Below are 19,086 nucleotides of genomic sequence, written 5' to 3'. Positions count from 1 at the left end.
CATAACAATGTGCAATTGCTGCTGTAATAGAAATGTAATAGAGAGATCTTCTGAACATATGATGTAGACTGTGTGTTTGTCAGTTTGCAGTGGAAAGCACCTGAGTGTTCAGGTGTGGGTTGAAGCTGTTGCCTTTTTCTGGATGGTAGGAGGGTGAAGAGTGCATGTGAGGGGTGTCTAGAGTCCTGGAGGGAAGAGAGACTCTGATGATCTTCTCAGCTGTCCTCACTATCTGTTGTAGGGTCTTATGGTCCAATGCGGTGCAGTACTCAAACCAGACAGTGATGCAGCTAGTCAGAATGCTCTCAATAGTCAATCTATAGAAGGTAGTGAGGATGGGTGGTGGGATATAGGCTTTCCTCAGCCTCCACAGGAAATAGAAAAGCTTTTTCTGAAGTCACCACTAATATGTTTTGTTTCATCCATGCTCAGAAACAGATTGTTGACCTTTGTTGATCAGTCTGTCAGTTGTTGCACCTCCTCTCTGCACCTGAAACATTCTTGCTGATGAGACCCACCACGGTCGTGTCATCGGCAAACTTGATGATGTGGTTGGAGCTGGATCTGAAGAAGTCCAAGATCCAGTTGTAGAGGGAGGTGTGGTGGCGATGGCATCCTCCGTGCAGCTGTTCACATGATAGGAAATTTGCAGTGGGTCCAGGGTGGCAGGATCTTCATATGTTTCATGACCAGCCTTTTGAAGCACTTCATCATGATGGGTGTAAGTGCAAATGTACGGAAGTCATTGAGACATGACACTGAACACTTCTACACAAATGTGGTGGCCTCTACCATACAGGCCTGATTGGTGGATTTCTGCAGATATGGATGTAGAATGTTCTCCTCTGTCAACAGAGGACTTCTGGAGCACTGATAGAGTGACCATCCGGTTCTTAGTCATCTCGATGACTAAGGACCTTCTCCCCTAATGGCTCAATTTAGATGGCCGGCCAGCTCTAGGAAGAGTTCTGGTGGTTTTGAACATGGATTTAGAATTGAATCAATTGGAATGACTGAAAAGAACAAAATGTGGAAAAAGCGATGCACTGTGAATACTTTCCAGATGCTCTATATCATTGTGACTTGTGTGTTCATGTCTACCAAACATTTTATTATATTCAGGCTGGTTGGTGTGGTTGCTCAGTAATTGATTATGTTTTTTTTTAATCAGTTACCCTAAGAGAATTTTCCAAAACCATTTACTGTAGCCGTTACTGTAATGATTGTATACAGCAATTGTATGGCATTCCCATAAAATACTTTTGTTCAACATGACTCTAAATCTGCAAACCAGACATGTCTTCATCCAGACAGGCAAGATTTACTGACCACAGGACTCAACTAAAGAGCAAGGTCATCAAGGTCTTACAGAGACACAGCAAATCAATATCCATGTGTCTGCCAATAAAATACATCCACCTATACAGACAGTACAAAATATAGGCTGTTGGTTTTATGAAAAGGGCTTAAATATATACCTATAATAGTCTACTATACTTTTAAGCTAAGATTTGGCAAAAAAGAAAAATCCTGTGGCAAACAACCCCTCTTCTCGACAGCCAAATAGCTTTTAAAGGAGTCCCTAAATTCCCCTGTTATCTGCCAAGACATTTAAGAGTCTGAGCATGTGAGAGGATTAAGCACACAGCCCAAACAACCCCCCTCCCCACCCAAACAAAAACCACACCCATTGCAAATCAGAATTAAAATGGGACAAGTAATTAAAGGATGAAATAAAAAAACAAAACAAATAATAAAACAAAAACATACATTTGAAATATTTTATTAATTATTTCTACATTATATATCCTTTCCAGTAATTTCACATTGTTAAAATAAGCCATTAATTACACTTTTTATTTTGTCTATGCAGTGCTTGTTGAGGTAAATATGAACATGGAAATGCAAGATCTTTCTAAAGGCAGCTCCAGTGCTGGCAGCTTGCGTCCTTAATCGCTGATCTAGGAGCAGATTTTATCTTTCCATTACAAGTGAACAGAGCCCGGATAGTCTTGGCCTAATCTGTGTTTACACCATCATAGCCCCCTTATGCATTTTTTTTTATCTCACACTTCTGTGGCAGTTACAGATCTCTGACTTAACACCAAAGCAGTGTGAAAGCCGGGGTCATGGGTCAAGACCTACATCCTTACCCCATTACGAATACCAAAGAAAATGCACAACAAAAGGTTAACGGTAAACAAACTGAACCCTTGTGGTGGAGAAAAAGAAAAGCAAAAAAAAAAAAAAAAAAGTCTTCGACCTGAGTTGTGATAAATGCATGATCCACCAAAGAACAGATTCTCTCCCAAACCTGCACAACCCCTCCCGATTGCGGATTTATAAGTAAAGCTCATTACACCAACAGACCAGGGTCAACATCAGCTAATTTTAAAGAAATAGAATTGTAGAATAATTAAGAAGTTGTTTAATGGCAGCTATGGGCCATACGCTTTATGTTTTCCGATCAATTTGATTTCCCAATAACTATTTTCCATAGCAACTGAGTAGTTGCTGCACTGCTCACAATTTGATCACATAACTTTCAATGGGACACAAATAAACATTTTCTATTAATAAGCATATGGTTTACAGACTGAAACTTTGTGGTGGATATATAAAATGTTTTGAAAGTCTGAAAAGTACATTAATTCTAGCCTTTCCAGCAACAGAAGTCAATTTTATGTTAGTAGTTACCGTGAATGTTTTGCAATTGTACCCCAACTGGATGCTCCTAGATTGCGCCAAAAGAGCTTAGAAATTTCCAATTTCCAAATTTCAAGAGACAGATGTGAGCATGCTATGGGCTACACACAAAACAACGATCACTGACTATGGTCTTGTGTATTTACAGTGATCACATTAATGAAAGGGGTGCTGAAAGGGAATTTATTGATGCCTTAATAGATTCAGTAGTTCACAGACAATCCCCAATCAGGGTCCTGTTGATTAAAGACACAGCAAAGAATAGGCGCAACACAGGTCTTAAGGAAAACTAGTGAGCCTTCAGCATTCACGACGAACGCTTGTGCAAGGAGAGGACAGGATCACATTCAGAAACTACTTTTCTATACATTCGCTCCCTCCCTGCTTCTTCTGAACACAGGTTTCATGCACATCTTTGATGTTTTATATGCATTTATCTTTACAATTTACATAACATTAAAAAGCAAATGTTCCAGTCATTTCATGGGATTTACAATGTACTCTTCAATCCAGTCAATAAAAAAAAAAAAAAAAAAAAAAAAAAAAAAAAAAAAAAAAAAACAGAAAGGAAGTGATCAAGTAAATTAAAGACGCCCATGTTTGGCGATACAATCGTTAAAACATATATATTTATTTATGGCTATTACTGAACCTTCCAAATTGTAAAAAGGTTCTTTCATGATCATTTGTATGGCCTTTCCTGTCATCGCGAGAGGTTTAATTTGATAATGTACTACGACCCCACCCCACCTCTCATTAAAACAAACCAAAAAAGGAAGACCCTTGCACTTATATTATATCTCTACACTTTCAGTAACAAAACAGCACAGAAAAATACAAATATTGAACATGTCATTTAAATATACAGCCTCTGGGTGGTTCTTTCTGTTGTTAATAACATAATGTTTCAAGCATTTCCTCCATTAAGGGCAGAGCGTACACACAAATTCAGTTTCTGGTTCAGTGTTCAAGCGCTGGAGGACAAACAGAGCAATGCAGCATTCGTGCAAAAGGAACTATTCTCAAGGAATGAGTAAGCAGTTAAAAGCACACAATTCAAACTCTTTCCTCCTTTGTAAAGAGGAGTGCCAGTTTTAATAGTGGGTGGAAAGTAGAGACAGAGAACAGGTCAGGCTTGGAGAAAAGTCTTTGTGTGTCAGAATGAGTCCACATGTTAGTGTTTGTGTGAAACCATCAACCAACAAACCTACCTAGAAAATTCTGCAGGTAATCAGAGGACTGTTGATGTCCTACTGCTTAAGGATGTCCATATTTGTCTGAATATTTCCATATTTCATCTGATTTGGGATTTGCTGATTGAGATTAGAGAGTTTTGGACTACTGGTCAGCATAACTACCTGTTTATTGCAGTAACATCACACTACTGTAATGATGTAAAACAGCTATCCCACAACATTCTAGGGAGCTTTGAGGGTGGGCACCTCAGATTATCACAGACCATTTTGAATGTAATCACTGGAGTCCAATTGCAGCCTCATAGCTTTGCCTCTCTTTGTGCATTAGTGCATACGGACTATCAGGTGCACTGTTTACAGTGAGGTGTCCTGGTGGATGCTTTTCAGACAACACAGGAGCTGGTAGTATGGACTACCAGGTGAGGCCACCATCTCAAAGACAGACTGGAAAGCGCGGCGGTCCAACTCTTCATCAATCTGGTGACGGTAGAAATCCATTGCAACCAAGCAGAAAAGGCTAACGTCTACCACGTCAGACTTTCCCATACGGCTGATAACATGGGGTAGGCTGAGAGAGAGGTCAAGGAGAGCAAACTATGAGAGAGGGTAATGTAATGTAACAGCAAAACACTGGACTTCAGGTCACACTGCTTCAGTCAGCTTGCCTTCTTCCGATAACGTTTCCATCTCTTTGCCAAGAAAATGAGTTGCAGTGTTACTGATTCATTGCCATGTGGCTCTGATGTGACTGATCTGTGTAAACATGCGATACTTCAAAAGAAAAAACTCTATATGTCTCATAAAAATATGCTTCCAAAGGTATAGACAAACACTTTCTAATTATTATTATAGAACTTTTTTTACATGGTTTTACACATTGATCACTGTGAGTTTATGTGTGAGAGTATGCAAATGTACAGATGAAAAGGATACAGGGCAGAAATCCACTGGCTGGTGGAGGCACTGACAAAGAAGCAGGACAGGCTCCACATTGCCATAGCAACAGGAGTGCGCTGAGTGAAGTTGGAGAGGGACAGCAGCACCCAGTCACGCACCATGGAAGACTGGCCTGTTGCATGCAATGTCTGGAACACCTATTTTGATGAGGACATGGCTTTTAATTATACTCTTGAATTTGGGAAATAAATGTTTCCTGTAAAAGAATTCCGTGAAATACCTTGTATACCACAGTTGCCATAAACTGTGGGTAAGGTTGCTGATTGGACAGGAACTCCCCTATGACTTTGTTCATAACATCCTGTGGTGGGAAGAAGTCATCTAGAAACTGCGGCAATATCCTTGCCACCACTCGAGCTTCACATGGGAAACCCTTACGGATCCTTAAAAAGAAAGAGCAGTTGAATAAGTTGTAGAGTTGTTCAGCTATTTTCCATTTAAAGTTGTGTCAGACATTTTGTTACTCTACCACAGTTATATTGCATAGCTACAAATTCTGTTGAGGGTTTCCTCTGTGTACCTGTCAAAAAGCACAGAAACACGCTCCATGGCAACAATGACTGTCTCACTGTCTGGTGCGTTGGGGTCGCCCTCAGCTGGACGCCCAGGAACTGCGTTCTCCTTTCCTGAAATAAATAATCAAATATTAAATTATTTTGTTAACTCTCAGTGGAATGGACATATAGCCCTGCTTTCTCATTACACTGTTTTCATCTAGCAACAGATTCAAAATTTATATTCATCTACTGCAGATAATAATTAGCATGTCTGTGTACATTCAGTACACAGAACACGGTTAGCCTTAGCGTTAGTTATACCAGCACGCTCCAGCATTGGAGTAGTGCTGCCATTATGGAGTTAGCTATGGAGGTGGCTGGCCATGGGTCGCTGTTAGTAATAAAAATTCTTGCTGAAACGTAGCCTGCCTGCATCTGCCGGGTCACCTGTGTACATGCAGGTGAGCATGAGGCCCAGGGCGGCCATGGCGCGGTGTGGGCTGGGCATGTTCACTCGCTCCACACTCAGCTTCACCAGCGTCTCCGCGTCCAGGCGGGACAGCTGTTCCGACAACAGCAGCCGCTCCAGACCACGCAGCACGCAGTGGTAGATCACTGAGGGAGTTGCCTCCTCACTGGCTGACAGCATGACCCCACACAGCTGCATAGGGAAACAATTTAATATATTTCCAATTTGTTTATTTCATATTGTTGTATTATAATTATACAAGAAAAGAGAAGAAAGTTGAATTTTATTCACAATTAACTCTTACACAATAAAAAGAACTACTCACCTGGATGATGACATTGTTGAACTCCGAGCCCACATCCAGAGGATAGTTCTCCATCATGTAGAAGGCCACAGCACACATCACCAACACATGTTGCTGGTTATGTAGGTTCACGCAGCTGCCACACAATTAGTAAGTCAAGTTCTTGACTTACAAGACCTAACTTTGTTTAAGAAGGAAGTTGTGCATCTACAGGTGCCGGGTAAAGTCGATAAAACACTCGCTTGTGAACTACTTGACCATTCAGTCACAGGTTTGATTTCCAAATGTCATGTCATTCAGCCTTTAACAAATTCCACTGATCTGAAATTAAACAACTGGCATGTAACACTATACTGCAAACTCTTAATACAGTAAATGTCAGGTAAGAAAGAAAGGTTGTAGTAGGTGAGAAAAGTAACATAAAACAATCAAAAAAGAAAGCGACAGCCTAATTTGCCATTTAATACTGGCCTCCTCAGATCTCAGTCAGAGGGTAACCTTCAAGGACAACCCCTTAGATGAGCATGGGTGTGTCTCTGAACGAAGGGGTTTGGATAGTCTTATTTAGATGGTCTCTGCATGAGTGAGAGAGCGCTGGCATTAGCTCAGGCTCTTACAGCAGCCATGGCCAGCAGGTAGGCTTTCATCACCAGCTGACAGCTGACCTCTCCTCTCATTTCCTATTCCCTTATATGAAAGGGTTGAGGCTGAGAGGTGTTAGTTTAGTGCTAATGAGCTGTCTGTTATAATAAGTGAGTGAGAGCGAGAGAGAATGTGCTAACATGACATAAATAATCTCAGAACATGACTATGTGTCTCAACAGAAAAAAGGCAATGTAAATTTGTGCTTTAGTTCATATATTTACATTTACAGCATTTATCAGACGCCCTTATCCAGAGCGACTTACAATCAGTAGTTACAGGGTTAAGGGTCTTGCTCAGGGACACAACTGTAGTAAGTGGGATTTGAACCGGGTCTTCTGGTTCATAGGCGAGTGTGTTACCCACTAGGCTACTACCACTACATATGTTCTCAGTCACAAGATCAACATGCATGCTACTCACTATGCAACCGCTCGGAGATTAGACAGCAGGTATTCGCTGACTATGGGAATGAGTTGTCTGGCAGTGTCATCCAGCAGGTCACACTCCAGTACGTACAGGACTCCATGCAGAGCCCCTATACGGCTGGGCAGGTGCGTGCTGCGCAGGGTTGTCTCCAACAGACGGCAAACAGGCTCTGCTGTAGCCTTATCCTTGAGTCACACACATGCAAGAAAACAAGAGTTACACACTGGCTTAATTACCTATACTGTGAATACAGTGTGTTGTCTGGTTACTATACACACACCATGCCCAGAACAGCAGCTGCTTTACAGATGGCTGGCACCAGATACTGGTTCAGAATCTCATCCTCGGGAGGGTGTACCCTCTGTAGCTCCATCAGGGTGGAGAACATCATGTCAAACTGATTTCTTTCTGTGAAAAGGTCCGACACCGCCAGCAGCTGCAGATGAGAGAAAGAGAGAATGAGATTTCAATAGTGAGACTACTTCAGAGCTTCACTCCAGACACACTTCATGGAGATATAGTGCAATGACGCAAATTCAACCCACGTCCAACACTCACCGATCGCACCACTTCACTAATGAGGATAACTGGAGTCTTTCGGCTGCTGGGGCTGCCAGGGAGGATCCACTGGCTGTAGAGCTCCAAGAGGAACTGGGAGCAAGAGTGGATGTCCACCCCAGCACGATGTTTCCTATTGGGGGGGATAAGAGGTCTAACTTTGCAAATGTAATTATGTCTGTTCATCATTACAATAACTGAATTCATATGTTGCAGCTACATGTGAAATGATTCTTATTCTTCCTTACCCACTAGCCTACCACTGAGTATCATGTGTTCCATTATATTCAAACCCTGCTGCTATGGTTGTATGAGTATGGAAATTATGTAACAGGTATTTGTTTATGGAAGAGAAGAGAACACTCAGTGTAGTCAACCTTGAGTTTATAGGAGAAATTGGAGGTGAAGCTGGGGGTGGAGCATCTATCTCATCCTCCTCATCTTCACCCCACTCTTCCTCTCTTAGTGGAGTGATGTTGTTTCCGAGCCACACAGAATGAATAGATACCTTTCAAAGAGGAGATTGAGAATGCAGTGTACATAGTAATGAAAATGCACGTATGAATACTAACCAGTTATTACAAAAACCAACAGGACTTTACTAATGATGCAGACAAACATTGACTTTACTACTGTACCTGGCCCAGTTTATAATCCATGTTGCCCATTTCTCTCTCAGTATTGATCTGAAGAAGCAGTTTCTCGTGGCTGATTAGAGTACCTTACAAGAAAACAACCAAAGATATTCTACTTAAAATCCCTGAATAGCCATCACTGTAATCTCAAAGGATAGAGTTCAGCATTAGCATTACCAGTGGATGAAGAAGTAAGGGAAGGAACAGGGTCCCAGGCCTGGTATGGGAAATGTGTAGCTATGTTGTCTCTTTTGGACACCATGGCCTGGATTTCTCGCTCCACCGTCCCCCGGATCACACTTAGCTTTTTGCCAAACCTGCAACAAAACACAACATGCTTGTGAAAATCTAAAAGATCATAACATTTTCATCTTTTGTCTACCTTAAAAAAAATTAATAAAATAAAACGTACACAATACCTTGTGTCCAACGCTTTGAGGCTCTTGTTGCGTGGCTGCTGCTCCAGGCAGCTGACCGCAGGGTTTCCAGCTACAGGGAGTGTCATAGCACTGAGCACCAGAGAGGTTATGGCCTGCACTGCCAGGACGTTAATCTGAGTCCGCTCCAGATCCTCCTAAAACAGACCCATGCACATATCTGCAAAATCTGCCATACATTGGAAAACAAAGAGATACAGAATAGCATAGACCCTGGTGAGGAACTGTCTATAATACTACAGCTAAATAACTCAAGCTAAAACATCCCGTGGTTATACAATTTATTTGTAATTAAAATGCTGATCATGGGTCTGACTACAAGTGACCTATGGCAGTACCTCCTGCTGGCTTTCCTCTTCCTGGTCCATGGAGATTGGTTGGGTGACCAGCACCCCTAGTAATGTTGCCCATGTTTCTTCAAACTGTGTCCGACTGCTCCACCCTGATATATACAAAAACCCAAAGCTGGGCCTATTAGCACAGGGTTAGTTTAATCAATAATGAGTTCAATCTAAGCTCAGTTATAGCCAGCAGGGCACCTAATGTGTTGATGCGGTACAGAAACTCCCTGAAGACGTCCTTCTCTTGCAGGAACTCCACAGGGATCTCAGGTAGTACGGTTCCAAACTCACCACCACGTCTGGGGGACCAGCCCAATTTCCAGACCTGCACACATTTATACAAACAAATATATAGCAAAAATGTAATGTACACATAAACCAATCGTTTAAATTCATGAAGGTCTTTCAGAAACATGCAACCACACTCACCAATGGTGGCACACGGGTGTAGCTGTTGACAAGCGGCAACCTGGCAAGGCTGATGATGACATTGCGTAGGGTGGGAGTGAGGAATGCTGGGATAAGACTGTTTCTGGGGTGACCCAGAGACAATACTGACTGCAGAGCCTCAACCATCTCCACCATCACCTCACATGCCCTCTGCTCACATGTATCTGAAACAATATTCGGCATTTGTGTGGCGATAGCGAGTGATCCACAGGGGACAACATTTTGCTAAATGTTGAAGGTAGCTGCTAGTAAAGCCAGTAAATAGTTTTGAAACTCACTATCTTTAGCTGAGTCCACTTGGTCTTTAGTGTCCGTGTGCGTCTTCTTCCTCTCAGGTGTGAGCAGCTGGTCTCCAGGTCCCACAGCCACTGCATAAATGAATTCATTTGAACCCAATGGACACACTAACAGATACTGATAATCAATGATTTGTTACTGATGGGCAAAGTGAAAAACATTGTTGAAAATGACACCTATTGCTATATCAATCACTCACCTGCATGAATGAGTAGCCGTACACAGTGGATGATGGAGACGGCTTGAGTGAGGTAGGCAGGGGAAGCCAGCAGACTCCAGACGTGACTCTGATGCAGGGCCAGACAAACGCAGGAAAGGACCGACTGCAGACATACGCTCAGAGGAGCCAGATCCTGCAGCACCCGCCACACAAGCACCTGAGGAGGACATACCATCCACAGCTCTCGGTCATGGATGCTTACTCCTTGTTTGGTTCTTGTCTACACAACATGAGCTAATGTGGTCCTGACCTCCATAGCCATAGTGCTGAAGCGGGCAATGAGGCTTTCCCTCTCTGAGGGAACATGCAGTGAGGAAGGAAGTTTGGGCAGGGACAGCAGGTACTGACTCAGCGCACCACACACACTCAGCACTGTCTGGTATAAAGTCACGTCACCTGTAACACATAACACACAAAATTTACTCTACAGAATAAAAACAGCCCAGAATAAAGCATTTTCCAGTCAGTCCTTATGGTTAACGAAGGTTTATTACTTTGAGAAGGGATACAAATTAACAATAATAATTTCATACATACAGTATACAAAATTTCTCTTACAAAAAATGGTGTATAAGATTAACTGATGACCAAAAGACTTGTCAGTATTTTATGCAGAATACTCACCGTAGACCTCATTCAATTTGTCCCAGTAGGCTTCTGTGCCTTGCCCTGGGTCAGAGGGCGGCAGGAAAGGGTGGTGGGGGGTCGGCAGAAGCTGGGTAATGATGGACAAGCGTTCCATGGTAACCTGGAGAGCAGTGTTAAACAGGATCCCACCTTGACCCTGAGACAGCCTCTGTGCCCCAACACTCAGGCAGGGAGCAAGAAGCGCTAGGTTAAAGTCCTGCCAAGAGTAGACAGAGAAAGACAGGAACATCTAACTTTTGCAGAAAACGAGTCAATGGGTATAATAAAAGGGTCAAAAAAATTAATAACAATGTCTAACTCTACATGATATTTTTTACCTTGCTGTTCATAATGGCACTGAGGTCTGACTGGGGCAGTTTAGTCAGCAAATCAGTGGTTTCATATAGAGCTCCCTCACCATTCAGACAACACTGAGACTTCACCAAGGATATATACCAATCCTACACATGTAAACAAGACAAATTTTTATTTTCAAAAATAATTTAAATAGATTTATTTTAGTAATGCTGTTTTCATTACAATCCTTTGTTAAGTGAGGAAAAAACATCCTAGCCTGACCTTGTTGGCCTCTACATTCTCAGGGGCAGGAGGTGGGTCTCCATCCAGGGGGTGTGAAGTTGCAGGAGGGACGGGGCTGCTAGTCTCTTCAGCAACAGTGGCTCGGAACCTGTCCAGCAGGGAGTAGAACCTCTGATGTCTGTCAGTGAAGAAAAACAAAAGATCTGGTTCAATCTTAAATGTAACAGTTCTGTAGTAATCCATGAACATGAAATGAAATGAAAAAATTAAATAATAACGCTATACATAAAGCAACCTGAAACAGAGTACAATGGGGACTCTGCAGCAGTGTACAAAATCAAATTAAATAAAAATCACATTATGCAGTTTTTTGGAGCATCAAGAGACTAAAAGATATGAATTCACTTTCCTACTTTCATTAGTCATAATCACATATCACAGTTGCCACCCATCCAGTTCTCAAAAAAAAAATGATATGTAGCTCATGGAGGAGAAAGCGTAGGTACACTCATCATCCCACACATGCAGAAGATCAAATGAGTTCACCTTTGGGCCAGCCCGCTGCTCTGGAGATACTGCTGAATCCGGTCCAGCTCCTCCAGTGGCAGCTGCGCTATGCTGTTCTGTATCAGAAGGAGAAGGGATGGGACAGTAAAATAACGCTAACACTTCGCTAAAAGTTCAGAAATTGAGGGGCTGTTGTTCACCATAAGAAAACCTGAGAATTGAACAGAAAAAGAATTTGGACCTGCAATGTTTCTGCCAGCAGCATCTCCACCCGGCGGCAGGCCAGCGTGTCCACCATGCGTGCCAGCACGCGGAATGGTGTGTTGAGAAGCTTATCAACATAGAGCATGAGCAGAGCTCCAGACTGGCTCAGGTGCATACCCTCCAAACACTGCAGGGTCTTCTTTAGCATGGTGGGCTGTAGCAGGGACAAATACTTCAGTAATCTTTACACTGATCATAGCTGTGGAATAGGGTAAGTAATGAATTATCCGACTGACAGTAGTAAGATTGTCACAGCGGGATTGAATGGCTTGTATGAAAAGGCCACTGGCGGCTGAGTTGCGGTGGACGGCACTGATGAAGTCCTGCACTGGAGGCTCATGGGAAAGGCTGATCAGATCGCGCACGTGATTCACGGTCAACCACGTCAGGTGCTCTGAGTCATGCAAGTTCTGACACTGAGACGGAGAAGAACAGTTTTACGAACAATACATCATAATAAATGACACCCTACAGGGCCTAAAAATACCCCCCCCCAAAAAAAATACCCCACCAATCCTTCTTCACAAGCAATAAAGAACACACGGGGAAAAAAAACAATAATCCCCCCAGATACATATATATGATAGATAGAAACAGAATAACATGGAGAGTAAAGTTCCATGTCTTACCACATAGTCACAGAAGAGGATGAGCGCCCCCCGGCGAACTATCTCCCTATTGCACATTGCCTGTCGGCTCTCTTGCTGGTCATCATCTCCTTCCCCAGAAGGGTGAGGACTCAAAAGCTTGGTGCAGGACAGGCTGTGCCTGCTGTACAGGTGTTAAAAATGACAAGTGAATTTGTGTACTTGTGCATGGTACAGCAGGTCAACCGCAGTGTTCTCAGAAAAACCGCATTGGTTTAGTTAAGAATGACATCATCTGTCCAAAATGATGAAAAAAACAGCAAATACCACTGATGTCCAATGCATTATACCAATAAATACTCCAATTAGGAGTTTCAGGCTTGAATCTCCCAGAATCAAAAACTGAAACTGATCTCCTTTGTAAGACAAACTTGTGATAGCAAAACTTGACTAATCATAACTCAAACATTAAAGGGCAACTAGTGATTGAAATAAGATTAGTTCTAAATCATTTAAGGATTAGTGACTCCCAAAAAGAATCGGAATCATTTTGTCCCCTGTGCAGTTACCTGGGTGTTTGGTGCACCTCAGACCACCATGAATAGTTGGTGTAGTTGATAATGAGCAGCACTTGGCACCAGAGCAACACCAACGAAGGGTGTGTAGTGATGAGCCTCTGCACCATGGTGTTAAGCCCCTCCAAGGCATAGAAACTGCCCTCCCCTCCTTCTGACTTCAGCAGTTTTGAGGCTGCTGCTGTAATCCTCCGAAACATTCCTTTGGGGCAGAAGGGAACGAAAGGGAACAGAAGGGAATGAAGGAAACTCCTTATTGAAAATGTATAGACGGTTTAAAGGTCCCCTATGTTGAAATTTTCACTTTGTGAGATTATTGAATATTAATACGAGTTCCCCTAGCTCATATGTGGTCCTGCGGTGGCAGAAATTTCATTCCTGCAAATCCCCACTCACTTCTATAGGCCACTCTCCTCCTCATTTGCGTTTAAAGCTACACATACCGAAATGGCACATCCTGGGGAAATCTCATAGTGGGACTGGCTAAAAGTGAATGTAAATATGCACCAAGGCTGAAAATCGTAAAGGGACTTCAGATATAGTATTAGGGGAACCACTAAGAAAAATGTAATAATAGGGGATCATAATAGGAGAAAGGGACCTCAACTCACCAGACTTAAAAATGTGGATGAGGCACATGAGCAGTGTGCCCAGCTGCTGGCAGTAGAATGTGTGTTGCTGTTCAGTCATGTCTACCTTCACCTGCTTGGTGGAGATGTCCTCTAAAAGAACACCTACCAGTTGAAGTAGAAACCTGAGGTGAAAAACATGACAAAGAGACAGTCAGATTAGTTTCCTAGAGTCTGCGAACAGCCACACCATCGCAGACGCAGAAACGATCAGGCAAGCAGTACCCACTGGGTACTGACAGCATCCATTGAAAATTATGATTTAAAAAAAATTAAAAAATGTTGATTTAGCTGTAAAAAGTTACTGCTACAGTTCCTTTGCTATGGACACGTTATCCTTTCAAAAACAGTTACATTTAAATTTACTTAACAAATTATATACCACTAATTCAGATTCAGAAAAAAAACTAATAAATATAAACGTGTGATGTGTCGACTCACCTAGCAAAGGTCTCTTCTGGAGGGAAACGCAGAGGTTCTCCTTCATTTTCATCAGACACAATTGGTGGGGGTGCAGCTTGGGAGGCCACGTCGCTGTGGAGACGGTGGATGGCTGGACAGGACAGTAGATAGGGGGAGAGGGAGAGCTCCTGCACCCGAGACAGGACAATATCTTCTGTGGACTGGGAGATGAGGACGCGTAGAATAGCCAGAATCCCAGACACCCACAGCTGCACAGTACCCACAGACGCCTGGACCAAAACAGAACATTTAACCGAGCGTTTAACCGAAATTGTACATATAAAACTTGTGGGAGGGATGAAGGAAAACTCACCATGGTGGCTGGAGTGACGAACATACTTTTAAGCAGCATATCCACAGGACGAAGCGAAGAGGGGGCCACCGACTCGAAAAGTGTGTTTAACACACCCAAAGCTTCATGGGAGTCTAAATGCATCTGCCACATAAGCATCACACATTCAAAATTAGAAGAATATTGTGAGTGAAAGTCCAAAATGTACAAAAAAAAAAAAAAGCATATATTTGGTTGGATATTCTTGTATTGGTCACTATAAAAACATACCTGTTGTTTTCCAATCATGGGTAAGATGATGTCAGCAATCTGTCTAGAGAGCCTCTTCCATTTATCCTCATTTTCTTTGTGACACTGCTGCAGCACCAGGATAAACATCTCCAGCACCTGCATAGATATCCACAAAAAGGGCGGATTGGATCACTACAGAAAAAACAAAACAAAACAAAACACAAATGCGCACACACCATTTGTTACCTGATGGTACTGTATGAGGCGAAGCAGCATGGACACCACAACCTCCTTCTGGGTCTCCAACTCTTTGCCTGCATCTGCTTTGTTGGTACCCCTCAGGACAAACAGGTCATGGACAATGGGCTGAAGAGCCGGGATTGCTGGAAAGAGACAGGAAGACAAGAGACAAATAAAGCACTTTTAGTAGGGATTTCTGGATAGTCGAGCACCAAATTAAACACAAATTGTGAGCCATCCTTCAAATTTAAACTTATATGTGTATGACATGTAGAATGTGAATGTGAAAATGTGAAAAAGTTCCAGCGTACCATGAGTTACAGCTTTCCTGCCACTGGCCATAATGCCATCACACAGCTGGATAATTTGGGGTATGCTGATTATCTGTTTGGAGTGGTAACGCTCGTACGACAGCAGCACCAGGAAAAAGAAGATGTTCGGCACAATCTCCTCAGATTCTCTGCAAAGGAAACAATGTTTAACCTCTGATCAGATTATCTGAAAGTTGAGTCATGGCAACTGGACTTGATACGTTTCATTCTGCATCCACAGAACATTGTCAATCATGTTCACAATGTTCAGATTGACAAAGTTCTGTGGATGTAGAATGAAACGAATCTACTTTAAAGAAAGAAGTCCAGTTGCCAATTTCTGGATGACTGAGAATCTTCATAGACTGATCAGATAAGAGTGCATGTGGATGTGTGGCTACCTCACATACAGCGCCTCACCTGAACTGGCCCAACTCAATATACTCAAACTGTTTCAGCACAAAGCCGATAAAAACCTGCAACACAAGAAAGAACAAGGAGTCTCATCAAATTAGAGGAATCAGAAGAAATGATCTGTATCCCATGTAAGCTGGAAAGACCCCCCATTTACAAAGCTCCCAAAATGTTTCTGTTCCTTAGCTTTGTTTTAATTACCATGTTTGATTACTGTGTGATCCATATTTACAGTGTTTACTGTACACAACTGCATCCAAGGCACTGAATGTAACAAGTGATGATGCAGGAATGTGTGAACGTGTGTGAATGTGTTGTGGCAGCAGGTGACGCACCTGGTCAGAGTCCAGAAGGCAGTAGTTGACTCTGAGCTGCACCAACTGGGCCAACAGATCTAGAACCTGCCTCTGCAGGGCCACAGAGGTGCTGGTGGTGTACTGCTTCAATGCTTTGATCACCAGCGGCTCAAACAGGCGGATGTGGTTGTGAATGGCATTCTACAGCAATGTATAAAAAATATTAAGATTAATATCCAACCATTACCATTCAATAGAAACCATTCAGTTAATTGTATATGAAACTAAATGGTTTACATTTAATCTGCATTGATCTACATTTCATAACTATAACTTTCTTTAAAGATCACGTTTCATGCAATTTATAAACAAAACAGCACTCAACTGTCAAATACTGGCAGAGCAGTAGGGACATATGACTGAAGAACAACAGTACCTTGTCACCTCTGTGACGTGTGACATTGGTAATGCTTGACCTAAGCTGACTGGACACCTTCTGCATGACATCAAACCATCTAGTGGTTAACAGACAAAAGTGCATGAGTAAACAAAGGTCAAACGTTTGTGTGAACATTATAATGTCTCTGATAGAGATCATATTGTTATAGCGATGCAAGCGATATAAATACCGACAAATATTATTAAAAAGGCACTGATTACGGAAACTATGTGAATAAATAAACACAAAAAGATTTATAATATTTAAAAAAAAAAAAAAAAAAAAAAAATCACATATCTGTCCACGCAGTAGCCCTCACCCTGAAGCATCCTGCTCCTGCTCAGCCTGCACCATGTTCCTGAGGCTGGCATCTGCCAGCGCCTGTGTGAAATGAGTATAGGGGGCCATGAAACAGTAGTGGTAGAGGCCAGGCCGCAAGCTGGAGGAGCCCAGACGCAGAGCCTTGCCCTGGGATCGGCATGGATGGGTGGCTGTGACTTCATACTGGGAAGCCAGGTTTGTACCAAACAGAGTCTTCAGGAGCTGCAGATAAAATAAAAGAAGTTTCAGAAAGACATAAAATCTTCATTAGAGGAACAAAAATGTACATTAAACATATTAACGTGTATTCATAATCTACAGTACAATTATTCAATGCTAAATGGTAGTAGAAGCAGGAAAAAGCATTTCATCGGAAGCGATTCAAACCTATGACTTGCTTATAATATCTTATAACATAGATTTCTAATCAGTAAAGAACTGAAGCAATTTATGAGTAGGTTCATGCCTCACCTGCTGCACGCATACAGTGGCCATCATTGACTCTCTGGAGAAGCATGACTTCAGGTAGCCTAGAATCTCCTCCACACACTAAGAAAGTGAAGAAAATGAAAAAGACAGGCAGTGAGATTTTATGCCACGTAAGTCGCTCTTGATAAGGGCGTCTGCCAAATGCCTTAAATGTAATGTAAATGTATGGTAGAGATTATGACATGGTTATGACCAGTAATTTTCCAATCCGTATCTGTTATACAGACTTACTTTTCCAATGTCATGCAATGTTGCCAGCTCCAGCAGCTGTGACAAAACGTCCAGTGCAGAACGCAGAAAGCTGCCAAACTTTTCATTAGCATTATGAAGATCAAGCGTTACCTGGGCAACAGACAAAAAAAAAACATGTAATTGCCAGTGTGACAATTATTCATGTTTATTATTTACAGAGAGAACAGAAGATACTGTAATTGTAAACCAGAAATGTAAAATTGAAGTGTTTAAGAACCTCACCCTATAATTGGTGTGAGTGGCCTTCAGAACATCATAAAGCTTTAAGTATGGAGGAAGATGGTAGAAGCTGCCCAAAGATGTAGCCTTGTTAACTGGAGTGGTCCCTGTGCTATCTGCAGGCCTGCCTGTATAAAAGAAAGTAGGCAATAACAGATTACAGTATACAGAATAAAAAAAACTTTATATATAAAAAACAATAAAGCATTCAATTTCAGAAACATATTACCATACAGGATGACAAGATGACCACCATTTTTCAAAACTAAAACAATAATAGTTTAGGGTCATCCATTAGTGTTCTGTTTTTGTTCAGATCCCAAGCTTAAGAAAACAACAATGCATAGTTTAAGGAAAAACTTTTATTTACTTCAATATGGAACTTGACTGAGTGCAAGCTGAAAACTAGAGAAATTATCTGTAATTAATTTCAGCATTAATTAAATTACAGAAAATACATGAAAGTGAAGTGACTGTCATTGTGCCAACGAAATGTGTCCTCTGCATTTAACCCATCACCCATGGTGAGCAGCCCTGAAAGGCGCCCAGGGAGCAATGTATGGCGACGGTTCTTTGCTCAGTGGCACGTTGGCAGTTCAGGTACATTTTTGGTCTGGGTAAAAAGCTCTACCTGTGTTGGTCTCTCCCCCCTTCTTTGGGCTCATGGGGGTAGCACTGGGCTCAGACGGCTCCTTCTCTTTGCCCTTCCTCCGTATGGGGCTGAGAGATGGTGTGTTGGACAAAGAAGGGAGGGAGGCCTTAGAAGAAAAGAAGTACAAAATAAATAAATCAGAACAGAACAAAGTTATACATCTCAACAGAGTACCGTAGGTAGAATGGCAGTATGTACACTGTGGGCACAAAAAACAGTCGATTCCATAGTTTAAACAGAAAATCATCTTGTTTTCATAAGCAGAATTAAATACATCTTCTTAAATGTACAGGGAGTGCAGAATTATTAGGCAAGTTGTATTTTTGAGGAATAATTTTATTATTGAACAACCATGTTCTCAATGAACCCAAAAAACTCATTCATATCAAAGCTGAATGTTTTTGGAAGTAGTTTTTAGTTTGTTTTTATTTTTAGCTATTTTAGGGGGATATCTGTGTGTGCAGGTGACAATTACTGTGCATAATTATTAGGCAACTTAACAAAAAACTAATATATACCCATTTCAATTATTTATTTTTACCAGTGAAACCAATATAACATCTCCACATTCACAAATATACATTTCTGACATTCAAAAACA

At 41.9% G+C, this 19,086-nt stretch overlaps 1 protein-coding gene across 7 annotated transcripts in view; it reads right to left on the bottom strand.

Annotated features, from left to right (window-relative positions):
- Positions 1 to 3,285: 3,285 nt before the first annotated feature.
- Positions 3,286 to 19,086, bottom strand: part of htt (huntingtin) — a 32,346-nt gene continuing 16,545 nt past the window's right edge. For 2 of the 7 annotated variants that reach the window (XM_028976922.1, XM_028976920.1), the window contains 41 exons: positions 18,465 to 18,591; positions 17,837 to 17,961; positions 17,594 to 17,704; positions 17,345 to 17,422; positions 16,872 to 17,095; positions 16,550 to 16,628; positions 16,153 to 16,314; positions 15,824 to 15,879; positions 15,404 to 15,552; positions 15,099 to 15,235; positions 14,892 to 15,008; positions 14,643 to 14,765; positions 14,309 to 14,559; positions 13,850 to 13,992; positions 13,233 to 13,440; positions 12,706 to 12,847; positions 12,313 to 12,492; positions 12,054 to 12,230; positions 11,852 to 11,928; positions 11,345 to 11,483; positions 11,104 to 11,226; positions 10,763 to 10,982; positions 10,389 to 10,534; positions 10,118 to 10,295; positions 9,900 to 9,989; positions 9,601 to 9,785; positions 9,370 to 9,496; positions 9,169 to 9,272; positions 8,813 to 8,967; positions 8,571 to 8,710; positions 8,397 to 8,479; positions 8,136 to 8,266; positions 7,759 to 7,891; positions 7,481 to 7,636; positions 7,195 to 7,385; positions 6,151 to 6,265; positions 5,786 to 6,017; positions 5,380 to 5,485; positions 5,080 to 5,242; positions 4,836 to 4,996; positions 3,286 to 4,470 (listed from right to left, as the gene is read on the bottom strand). In XM_028976922.1, coding sequence (XP_028832755.1) covers positions 4,257 to 4,470; positions 4,836 to 4,996; positions 5,080 to 5,242; positions 5,380 to 5,485; positions 5,786 to 6,017; positions 6,151 to 6,265; positions 7,195 to 7,385; positions 7,481 to 7,636; positions 7,759 to 7,891; positions 8,136 to 8,266; positions 8,397 to 8,479; positions 8,571 to 8,710; positions 8,813 to 8,967; positions 9,169 to 9,272; positions 9,370 to 9,496; positions 9,601 to 9,785; positions 9,900 to 9,989; positions 10,118 to 10,295; positions 10,389 to 10,534; positions 10,763 to 10,982; positions 11,104 to 11,226; positions 11,345 to 11,483; positions 11,852 to 11,928; positions 12,054 to 12,230; positions 12,313 to 12,492; positions 12,706 to 12,847; positions 13,233 to 13,440; positions 13,850 to 13,992; positions 14,309 to 14,559; positions 14,643 to 14,765; positions 14,892 to 15,008; positions 15,099 to 15,235; positions 15,404 to 15,552; positions 15,824 to 15,879; positions 16,153 to 16,314; positions 16,550 to 16,628; positions 16,872 to 17,095; positions 17,345 to 17,422; positions 17,594 to 17,704; positions 17,837 to 17,961; positions 18,465 to 18,591 — 5,958 coding nt within the window. In that variant the 3' untranslated portion in view covers positions 3,286 to 4,256. Of the gene's footprint in view, positions 4,471 to 4,835; positions 4,997 to 5,079; positions 5,243 to 5,379; positions 5,486 to 5,785; positions 6,018 to 6,150; positions 6,266 to 7,194; positions 7,386 to 7,480; positions 7,637 to 7,758; positions 7,892 to 8,135; positions 8,267 to 8,396; positions 8,480 to 8,570; positions 8,711 to 8,805; positions 8,968 to 9,168; positions 9,273 to 9,369; positions 9,497 to 9,600; positions 9,786 to 9,899; positions 9,990 to 10,117; positions 10,296 to 10,388; positions 10,535 to 10,762; positions 10,983 to 11,103; positions 11,227 to 11,344; positions 11,484 to 11,851; positions 11,929 to 12,053; positions 12,231 to 12,312; positions 12,493 to 12,705; positions 12,848 to 13,232; positions 13,441 to 13,849; positions 13,993 to 14,308; positions 14,560 to 14,642; positions 14,766 to 14,891; positions 15,009 to 15,098; positions 15,236 to 15,403; positions 15,553 to 15,823; positions 15,880 to 16,152; positions 16,315 to 16,549; positions 16,629 to 16,871; positions 17,096 to 17,344; positions 17,423 to 17,593; positions 17,705 to 17,836; positions 17,962 to 18,464; positions 18,592 to 19,086 lie in introns of those variants that run through there. The other 5 variants (XM_028976923.1, XM_028976925.1, XM_028976921.1 and 2 more) reach the window with 4 other exon arrangements.

Source organism: Denticeps clupeoides, chromosome 4 (assembly GCF_900700375.1).
Source record: "Denticeps clupeoides chromosome 4, fDenClu1.1, whole genome shotgun sequence".
Taxonomy (NCBI): Eukaryota; Metazoa; Chordata; class Actinopteri; order Clupeiformes; family Denticipitidae; genus Denticeps; species Denticeps clupeoides.
Note: the sequence above shows the minus strand (reverse complement) of the source record. Positions and strands in the feature narration are given on the sequence as shown.